At 35.3% G+C, this 11,372-nt stretch overlaps 1 protein-coding gene across 1 annotated transcript; it reads left to right on the top strand.

The window, feature by feature from the left end:
• The first annotated feature begins 9,017 nt into the window (after positions 1-9,017).
• Positions 9,018-10,810, top strand: LOC106381253 (ammonium transporter 1 member 1). The gene has a single exon (XM_013821144.3). The coding sequence runs from the start codon at positions 9,133-9,135 to the stop codon at positions 10,642-10,644; it is 1,512 nt and encodes a 503-aa protein (XP_013676598.1). The 5' UTR covers positions 9,018-9,132; the 3' UTR covers positions 10,645-10,810.
• The last annotated feature ends 562 nt before the right edge of the window (positions 10,811-11,372 follow it).

Genomic DNA, 11,372 nt, shown 5'->3' with positions numbered 1-11,372 from the left:
ACTATACAATTTGATCGAATCATCATCAATTAAAAGAATACTCAATCTTTATTATGTGGTAATCCATGATGTCACGCAAATTATGAAATAATTTTCCGTGGTCTAGTGTCTCATCATGACAGTAAGGACAATAATTTTTACGTCAAAAATAAAGTACAATATTTTTAAAGTCAAATGATCAGTTTATTATTTTAAAGTTGAATAAATTGAAATAAATCCAGGCTATAAATTTTTGTTCGCCAGTTTCTTTAAACATAAACTTAGAGTTTTTTGTTCAAGAAAAGATGAAGAAAAAAATTAGAGCTTTAAATTAAGGTGGTAAATATTTTTCATAATAATATACTTTTAATAAACTCATAGTTTAAATATATGGATTAACTATCAAAGCATGCCCACAGTATAACAATTTGTTCACTTATACATTAAATATATCATCATGCGAAAGTAATATTTAAACTTTGAAAACTATGGAAGGAATCAACCCCCGACGAATCTCACCATTGCATTCAGAACTCGAGGCTTTATCTTGGACAATAGAGTGTATGCTCCAGGCAACGACATGTCAATTTTTTGGGACCGATTGCAAGGACTTAATCTCCATGATCAAAGACCTCGGAACATGGGTAAACTTTTCTACTGAGTTGGAAGAGTTTATAAAGTTAAAAATAAGATTCACGGAGTTCTCGATAGTTTTTCTACCTCGTCCAGAAAATGTATCGTCTGATTCATTAGCTAAGATATTGTATCTTTCTATAGAAAATTGTATTACATTGGTTGTTCTGTTCCAGTCTGGTTTCCAAGACCACCTTAAACTTGAGTAATAGAATAACCGTTTCAAAAAAAAACTTTGAAAAATATCAAATAAACATATTTGGTTTAAATTTTACAGAAACTAATTTTTATGATGTGGATGCCAAGAATTCAACAAACATTTTAAAAGCTAAAGCAAAACATTATTTTTTTATAAATTTTAATTATCTTTAAAAAAGTAACTAAAACTTAATTTAGAAAATAATATTTTATCAATAAATAAATTTTCCATAAAAAAATTAATAGTATGATTACACAACTGAACTAAATTATACACAACACATCAAAGATTAATCGAGAGTTACACGAGAGAAAAAGCTAGAATTAAAATACTATAACGAGGATATAACTCTTGTATATAGGATTGATAAGAAGAAATTTTATAACATAAAAAGTTAAAATCAAAAATATCATTTTATAAATTCTATTTATTCAGTCAACTAATTAATTAAATGCAACAAATTTAATAAATATGAGTAAGCACTAAGATCAAATCTTTACAGAGGATATTACTCTTACTTACATATCTATATAAAATAAAATTTGAATTCATTACATATTATTTTTAATTAAAAATAATTGGTTTATCATTTACAGTTAATTTATTTTTATTTTTTATTTTTTAACGCTGATTTATTATGATATTACAGTTATGAAAAATATTACATAGACGATCCGACAACCAACAATACTACCTACCTTATAAGGATCTACCCCTAACTGCATCACTTGAGCCGTCCTACGAAGATCACGTCTGACCGAGTTTACTTGCACCATGTTGAAGATCCCTTGTAAGCTTTTCCTCCGTAGCATGCATAATTGTTTAATAAATTGTTTTCTTCGGGAATTGAAACATGGACCTGCTGGTGTAAAAGTATTAATGAACCCTTAGTTAAACCGTTGGACTAAGGGGGCTTCCACATAATTTATCATTAACAGTTAATTTATTGAAATAATCAAAATTTATAACACGTCAATATTTTTCTTTTAAATTTCTATTTATTTTTGCTTGTTATAAAATTATATATTTATACATAAGATTATATAAGCTAATTACAGTTGTGTTTATTGTTTATGTTTATAAAATATGAAAACACTAAGAAATGTTATATAAAGTTGTATACTTATACAGAAATAAATTATTTTTAATATTTTAAAATATTTAAATGTTAATTTCATTCCATAATAATTTTATATAATTTATTGATAAGTGCTCAAATTACCCTAGATCTACTGTTACTCTCTCAAGTAAGAGGTTCAACTATAGTAGTTAGGGATCGAATCCACAGAGACTCTAAGATTACACAATAGATTTATCGTTTTGGAAGTAAAGCTAAACATAAATGATATTAAGCAATAAATAAATGAAGTTTGTTTGTAAATTATCAAGATGAGGACAATAGCTAGCTTCAGGTAAATTCTCATCTATGACATGCATGCAAACTCATAAGGTTATTTGGGATTATTAATATTAATGTTCTCAAACTCAAACTTAAATTATAATCTATCAAATTTCGTATGTGGAGATTATCTAATGCCTAGACCTATGATTTCAACTTCCGTTTGTTAATCTTAAAAAAGTGTCGATCGATATACTTTATAAGTATCGACCGATGCACCTTTCAAAATGCCGATCAATACTCATGTCAGAGTGTCAATCGATGTTTCTTATAGCAAGCATTAGTAAATGGGTTTGATGTGTTCTCTAATTGCCTAGACCAACTTCCGTGTGCGCCTAGTTAATTAGATCATACTAGTTTTAATTCATGCAACAGACCAAGCTTCTACTTTGGCCAATCAATCCTAAGATCTAAGTTCAGGGTGATCAATCCTAGACTTAGCAGTAAGAACAACTAGATGAACAACTAATTAAATCATTCTAACAACAGTTCATATTAGCAAACCATATATAAACCTTTGAGGAACCCTAAATTTAACAACGAGACTACTCAGACATATTCATAGGGAATAGTATGAAGGTTTGAATGATACTACAATAGAATAAAATGAAAAATAAATAGAGAAGAGTAAAGAAACAAAAGGGAGTTCGAGATCTTCTCTGAGATGCTGTTCAGATCTCTCTCTCTCTCTCTCTCTCTCTCTCTCTCTCTCTCTCCTCTAGGTATCAAAATGTGCCTCCCAGAAAACAAGGCATAAAAAGAAGTATCTCTCTAAAACAATAGAAAACCCTAATAAATAGCCTAATAGGTGGCCAGAGACTTATGACGCAAATCTTAGAACTTCTGGGCAAAACTTGTAATTTCCTTAAATCATAATTAAACTCGCAGGTGGATAAAATGTCGATAAACGAAGCGTCGATCGATGTTTGTTGCAATCATCGACTCCAACTGCATATTTTCATAAGAGCTTTCCTCAAAACTCCAAAATGATCCAAAAGCTCCAATTGTGTCCAATGATTACCTAAACCTGTAAAGACTCTAAAACAGACTCCAAATGCATATAAAAAACTCTAAAAATATATATAATAATCATGGGTAAAAATAGGTAAAATCCATGACATATCAACTCTCCCAGACTTATTCTTTTGCTTGTCCTCAAGTAAAACCTAGGACAATCATATGAAAGATGTTTGAAAACAGCAGAGACTCAAAAAATTTCAAATCACTACTCTCACTTTCTGAAAATATGAATAGGTGGAAGTGAGTCAATACCAACCTTCGAATTGTTTCAATGTACTACACTCTAGCTTAGTCACCATACCATACAACTCACACCTCCACTGATAGCGCCTGACATACCCCTCTATTGACCTCATTTCTGCATAAATAAAGATTTGTAGGCTACATCTTGAGCGTATCAATCAAAGGACGCATGAAATCAACTCCAGCAAGTATTCGGATCTATAGGTAACCCTTTCTTGTTCTTTCCCTCTCTCTTCTCTCTTCTCTGAATCCAATTTTTTACCTTTTTACTGGGAAAAGTGTAGGCAAATAGTGGGGTCATCGGAAATGTACCTACTACTCGCTTCCAACGATGTGTGATCATCCCTTTGAATTTGAATATTGGGGTCATAGGTAATTTACCTACCCCTCTGCATCTCAGGGAATCATTTCAATCTTTTGTAATATATATGCCAAAGAGAGGTGAAAGGGGAACCAGGGGCACTAAGTCTAATACCTTCCAGACTCGCAGGAGGATTTCAGATCCAATGTATACCAAGCTGCAAAACAAGCGAGTAAAGTAGATTAAGGTTGGAAGTCAACTTTGTTTTCTGCAGATATTCTCAGTCAGTGTGGATGTAAGTAACACGTGATACACTACGGTGTTTTCATCTGATACATCCTATAGTCAATAAATCTAAATGGTGCTAGAGAGTGGTTAAAGTAGCAATCAAATTGTAATAAATCATTATCCCTTTTTTGACTCAATAAAACTTTAATCAAAACTTTTTAAAGGAAACTCAAAACAAAACAAAATATTAGTAACCAGCTCCCCAGACTTAAGCAGTCTAAGATTGGTTAAGAAATAAATTATAAGTACTAAATAATTGCTAGACAATGAGATAAAATTTCGTACCTTTCTGTCTCGAGCGTCGATTGCCACCGTGAACCTGGTGTTAGTCGACAATGCTGAGACAGAATTTTTTTGCGCCTAAGGTAACGTGTCATGTGGCCTAACTCATCGGATTTGAGTCATCAGGGTTAACTCTATTAGACAATCCAAACACACGTCAAAACCAGGAAAATATATAGTCTCAAGTCTAGTGATATCACTCAAATTATCCCAAGGAGTGACTTTACTCTCTCAAATAAAAGGTTCAGTCGTAATACTTAGGGATCGAATCAACAAGGAGCTAAGGTACACAATAGATCCTAACAAGTTTATGATTAAGCTAGGCAAGCAATTAAACAGGAAAATTCAGAGGTGAACAAGGCAGTTGTTCAGTTGATTGATTGATTTGGGGTTGTAAACAATTATGAGAAATAGCTAGATTTAGGGTTTTACATAATTGGGATTATGAGAAATAACTAGATTCAGTTCATTTGTTTTTTTTTTGAAAAGGGATCCTTGAGCAAAGTTCATTGTCGTATTGTGTGGTTGGTTCCCTTGATTGTTGTGTGTTTGATGTTCTTCCTGGTTTTGGGTGTTATGGCTCAAAGTCTGAAGATTGGAATTTAGAGCTAATTCCGATTAACAAGGAGAGAATTGTAACACCCCAAAATCTAAACTTAAAAATTATATGGGTTTATGGCCCGTTAGGATTAAACCTAGGGTTTCCTTCCCTTCTCTTATAAATAGGAAGCCTCCCTCTCTCATTTCTCCCATTCAGAAACTAGAGCGAAGCCCTACAGAGATCTAGAGAGACCATGAAACCGTAGTCGTCAAGGTTCTCTCTTCCCTCTTCTCTTTGTGCTGATATCTCTCTCTCCTTCTCTCTCATAGTCGCCTCTATTTCTCTCTCCTCATCGTGTGCCACTCCAAGTCCAAGCCGACAGTCATAGTCTTTGAGATCCCCTCCATCCGAGCGTGTGCTTTCTTGTTCCTTGTTTGTGTTCTCTTGTTCATATTCTTCAAATATGTTCAGATCTACATCCATGTGAGGTGATTCAAATCCAGATTATTTTCATGATTTTGTATACTGGTTAATGCTGGAATTAGGATTTTGTTAGCCTTGTTTGTTGTTAGGTTGGTGATCATAATGGATGAGGAGTGAGAGAGGCATATTATGCCTAGCAAAAGTAAGCGGGTGGGATCTGAAAGAATTCAAGACCTAAAATCAAAATCCAAGGTAATTTCTTCAAGATATTTCATTCATTATCAGGCTATTTCAATATATCGTTCAATTCTATCTTATGTAAGCCTTGCGTTCACTTATAAAAAAAAGAGGTAATCTTACTAGTTTATAAGATTTAAGCCATGTTCTAAAAATTGGCAGCCTAGCCGCCTAGGCGGCCGCCTGGGCGCTACGCGTCACTCTTCCTCCCCGATTTATGCCAAATCGGTTTAAAAAATTGGATATCTGATTTTCTCCGCCTAATCTATTTTTTAAATAATATTTTTATTTATTTATTTGATATAAAATTTTATAAATATCATTTATATTCATAATTTTGATGAAAATTACACTATATTAAATTTATATATTCTATTTGTGTGTTTTATACAATCTTAAACATGAAAATATATTAATGTTATACACAATTAAAAATTAACATGTTTTATAACATAGTAAACAATCTAAAAATTATGCCCCGCATAATTTCTGATTAATCCCCAATTTTTTCTTTAGGCGCTAGGCCCAACCCGACCGCCCGACTAGCGCCTAGCGCGTTCCCGAGCATGGGATTTAAGCAATCTCAGATTAACTGCTATATCGAGTCTATGTTGTTAGATGCATGAATCATGTTGCATAAGAACGCTCATACTGTTAAATGGACTTAATGGACTGAGTTGTGTTGATGTGAATTGGGTGATTGATATGAATGACTGATTGATTGAATGATTGATCACTATGACTTTTTGTGATGACTGATGAATGTTATGTATGAGTTAGGTTGCTAGAAGAATTGAACGAGTAGGTTAATAGAAAATTTGGTATATGAACTGGATTAGATGAATATTAAGTATGTGTGTACTGATTGCAAGTTGAGTTGTGTGGCACCAAGAATGGGTGGCGTCTGAATAAGAATGGAATAAGTTGATTGCAAGTTCAGTTGTGTGTTTAACGAATGGAATGAAATGAACTTAAATAAATGATGTATGTGGCACCGAGAACGGATGGTGTTTATAAAGGAAATGCTGACCGCAGCGGAAACGAGACAGGTTAGCGGCGCATGATAAGATTGAGTTATGCCGAATCTAGGCATAAGTAACTACATGTACTGCAAGGTGGAGTGTGTCGTGAAAGACAATGGATCACAGGGTGGGTAGTCATATAGGAGCTGCAGGATTGCCCGGGAAGGGCTCCCTGCAGAAACGCCGCAATGAGCCTTGTGTGTGAGCGCTAGATCATATAGGTCTAGGTTGATTGGTGTGTTAATCTTATGTGTGGTGATGATTGAATCCATTACATTGCTTGATCTGTTCTTATCACTGATTGTTTGATAGTCAGTTGTTAGTCGATTCTCTTCTTACATTAAATATAGAGGTTCATGCGGGAAGACTGGTTTAGAACCGGTTCACTAAGTAACTCATTTACTCATGTGTTTTCTCTTTCCATTTTCCTGTGCGTAAGACTGTAAATAGAAATGACGGATATGGTTGGATGGTGTGTTTGTTTAGAATTAAACACGTCAGGACATTTTGAAACAATTGTTAGGATACAATGAAAATGTTGGGTTGTCTACACATGTGTCTCCAACTCTGCATTCGGAAACTCTGGATATGTGTTGAGAGAGACGGTTGTTACAGTAATATTTTTTGGCACGCTCAGCTAACTCTCCTCGACATAATGTATATTACACATGTTTTTATTGTTTCTTGAACATATTATTTTATAAGTGTATTTTGGATTCAAAAGATATAGTATTTAATTAAGAAAACTATATTAAGTGTAGATGCTTTTATGGCTTTCGTGAATGACCCATCATCAATTGTTGTTTTCCCCCATGTCTCTTGTGAACTAAAAAACTCAAAAGAATCAAAGGAATATACCAGCGAGTCCCAGTATGCACAATCATCTCCTTTTTCACGGTTAAAGGTAAAAAAGTCGAAACCAAAAAAGATGCAGATTCCTTTGGTCAACATTTGCTGACGAAATTATTAAATGTTTGAATCAATCAAATTTATTTCTTTTTCGACATTGTATCGTAGTCTCATTTCAATTTTATTTTTATAACTTTATGTTATAATATATTTATAACTTTATGTTATAATATATATATGAACTGTTAATATCAGCTTCTAAATATTTGCATAGTCAAAGGTGAAATGATATATAAACAACAAAAATTCCAAATCTAAGACAGATTCTAGATGTTATAATACAGAAAACCAATCAGTATTTAAAGAATTAGTAGAATAATCTTATTATATAATATATGCTATGCTATAGATTCGTGATCTCAACTAGGCCTGGACATTTCGGGTATTGGTTCGGTTCGCCTCGGATATTTCGGGTTTCGGATAGTTCGGATAGGGGCTAGAGGATCCATTTAGTACTTGACCTATTTTCGGTTCGGTTCAGTTCGGATAGTTTCGGGTTCGGTTCGGTCCGGATAGTAAACGTAGGAACCAGAAAATATCCGGAAAAAGTTCGGTTCTCATTTGGATCCGGTTCGGGTTCGGATAGTTCGGGTAGTTCGGATAATTTGAATAAAATATGGGTTATTTAGGGTAAAATATCAAATAATTATGATGATTTAGATTACTTTGGATATTTCGGATAAAACTATCCGGATAGTTTCGAATACTTTCGGGTAGTTTGGATACTTTATAATAATTTAGTTATCCTCAACTATTTTCAGATATTTTTAATAGAATTTTAAATTAAAAATATATATTTAGTGATGTTATATGTATATATAATTAATATTTTTATATATTCGGGTACCCGTTCGGTTCTCGGTTCGGTTCTGGTTCGGTTAGTTCGGATATAAAAATATAGGAACCGTCGGGTATTTGAGGGTATTAGTCAGGTTCCGGTTTTGGGTATTTCGGTTCGGTTCCGGTTCGGTTCCGGTTCGGTTCCGGTTCGGTTCTTCGATTCCAGTTATTTTGTCCAGGCCTAATCTCAACAATAATTGTACAATATTATATTTCTGTATTATATAATATATAAATAACTATTAGGTGAGTGAATAAATAGTTAACTGCTGACAAATAAAATAGGAAACTTCTTATATTGGTACTAGAAACAAGCTTTTCGCTTTGAAAATTCAAACACTCGATTAATTCTTCTTTTACTGGAAATGGAACTGTATTGATGAAAAAGAAATTTCTCAGAAGCCTTCAGAAAATAATCTGGTAAAATGAGACTTTTTATGTTCATAAGAAATGTGAATCTATTTTGACCCTAAAATTTTATTTCAAAACAAAAGTAAAATGATAAATCTCAACAATAACGATTTTCAGGTACGGAGAGATTATCGTGTGATATATTTGGATGTGATAAAATATTTTTTCTGAACACACAAATCTTATCTACACCGATTTAGTAGATGAAAATTATTGACACCTTTAAAAAATCACATGTACTAGCAAACAAAATTTAAAGACTTTGCAACTTGCATAAAATTTCTTGAGGCTGTAGTTATACAAGTCAACCCTAAAGCTTCCTCAGCTTTATTATAAACAGAGCACAAAACACTTTCGTCCTCTTCCTATCTTTGTTTCCCACTTCTCTCACCAATCTCTTCCAACATGTCGGGATCTTTATCTTGCTCTGCTGCCGACCTCGCAGTCTTGTTAGGCCCTAATGCCACGGCTGCAGCTGACTACATCTGCGGCCAACTTAGCACCGTTAACAACAAATTTACCGACGTTGCTTTCGCCGTAGACAACACATACCTTCTCTTCTCCGCGTACCTCGTCTTCTCTATGCAACTCGGCTTCGCTATGCTCTGCGCTGGCTCTGTAAGAGCCAAAAACACGATGAACATCATGCTTACCAACGTCCTTGACGCTGCAGCTGGAGGTCTCTTCTATTATCTATTCGGTTACGCCTTTGCCTTTGGATCTCCCTCAAACGGCTTCATCGGAAAACACAACTTTGGTCTCAAAGACTTTCCTTCAGCCTCCGCCGACTACTCTAACTTTCTATACCAATGGGCTTTTGCTATCGCTGCTGCCGGAATCACCAGCGGCTCCATCGCTGAACGGACTCAGTTTGTTGCATACCTGATCTATTCATCCTTCTTAACAGGATTTGTTTATCCAGTTGTTTCTCACTGGTTCTGGTCTGTTGATGGGTGGGCTAGTCCTTTTAGGACCGACGGAGATTTACTTTTCAGCACAGGAGCAATCGATTTCGCTGGCTCGGGTGTTGTTCACATGGTTGGAGGCATCGCTGGTCTATGGGGTGCGTTGATCGAAGGTCCACGACTTGGTCGGTTTGATAACGGTGGACGAGCTATAGCCCTACGTGGCCACTCGGCGTCACTAGTTGTCCTTGGAACATTCCTCCTTTGGTTTGGATGGTATGGATTCAACCCTGGTTCCTTCAACAAGATCCTCGTCACTTATGAATCAGGCACGATCAACGGGCAGTGGAGCGCTGTCGGACGGACGGCTGTCACAACCACTTTAGCTGGCTGCACTGCGGCGCTCACAACCCTCTTCGGGAAACGTCTTCTCTCGGGACACTGGAACGTTACTGACGTATGCAACGGCCTCCTTGGAGGGTTTGCAGCTATAACCGGTGGCTGCTCGGTCGTAGAGCCATGGGCGGCGATCATCTGCGGGTTCATAGCGGCCCTGGTACTCCTTGGGTGCAACAAGCTCGCGGAGAAACTCAAATACGATGACCCGCTCGAGGCAGCCCAGTTACACGGTGGGTGCGGAGCCTGGGGGCTAATATTTACTGCACTTTTTGCTAGAGAAAAATACTTGAACCAGATCTACGGCGAGAAGCCCGGAAGGCCCCACGGTTTGTTCATGGGCGGTGGAGGAAAACTGCTTGGAGCTCAGCTTATTCAAATACTTGTTATCACAGCTTGGGTAAGTGCGACCATGGGAACGCTTTTCTTCATCCTCAAGAAAATGAAACTGTTGCGTATATCTGCGGAGGATGAGATGGCCGGTATGGATATGACCAGGCATGGTGGCTTTGCTTACATGTACTATGATGATGATGAGTCTCACAAAGCCATTCAGCTAAGGAAAGTCGAGCATAGATCTCCTTCACCTTCGGGTGTTACTACCACTTCTGTTTGATTTCGATTTTTATTTTGTAAGAGTATTTATCATGCTCTGGGATACTCTAATATATGTTTGATATTTTTGCATTGCAATAATGTTTTACATTGTACAGTTTTTCTGGGTTGTGGTGTTATTGTCGATGTGTTTATTTATGTTCTGTTAATTATGTTTTCCTTCTTAAGTTGCATTCCATTTACTAGAAGCATTCCATGTGTAAGCTTCAGTTACTCTATTTCTCCTCTTTTCCATTTAAAATAACTAATGCAAATAAACTAATTAAATATATCAATAAAATTCAATGGCTTACATCACTTATTGGACTTTATGCTGGCAACTTGCCGCAGAACTTGAGGTGGTGTTTTCAAAGTATAACCGATCACGTCTCTCCCAAATCACCTGTGTTTTCTAACTCAACATTGTTTATTGTATTAAAGATTAGTATGATTAATTACGTCAATATAATTATTTAACGCAACAACTTTTGAGATTCGTACATTGTTTCCGCGGCCGCACATCAAGATTCAGAATATTCTATCCCACTAATAAATTAACAATCATGATTCGCACAAAGGGTATCACTAATAACTCGGCGCTTGTACTGGTTTTGTCTTTGTATAATCAAATGGTTACTACATACGTATATATAAAAACTAAGGTCGGTCCGCCCTACGAACGGGATATACATTAAGATTATTATTTTTTATATAATTTGTGATTTGTATTTTAGGTTTACATTTACAAGA

Source organism: Brassica napus, chromosome C6, assembly GCF_020379485.1.
Source record: "Brassica napus cultivar Da-Ae chromosome C6, Da-Ae, whole genome shotgun sequence".
Taxonomy (NCBI): domain Eukaryota; kingdom Viridiplantae; phylum Streptophyta; class Magnoliopsida; order Brassicales; family Brassicaceae; genus Brassica; species Brassica napus.
The sequence above is the reverse complement of the archived record's forward strand: the minus strand, read 5'-3'. Positions and strand labels throughout refer to the sequence as shown.

What these genes read in the sequence shown, in the direction of transcription:
- LOC106381253 (XM_013821144.3), top strand. Translation starts at nt 9,133, where the DNA reads ATGTCGGGATCTTTATCTTGCTCTGCTGCCGACCTCGCAGTCTTGTTA.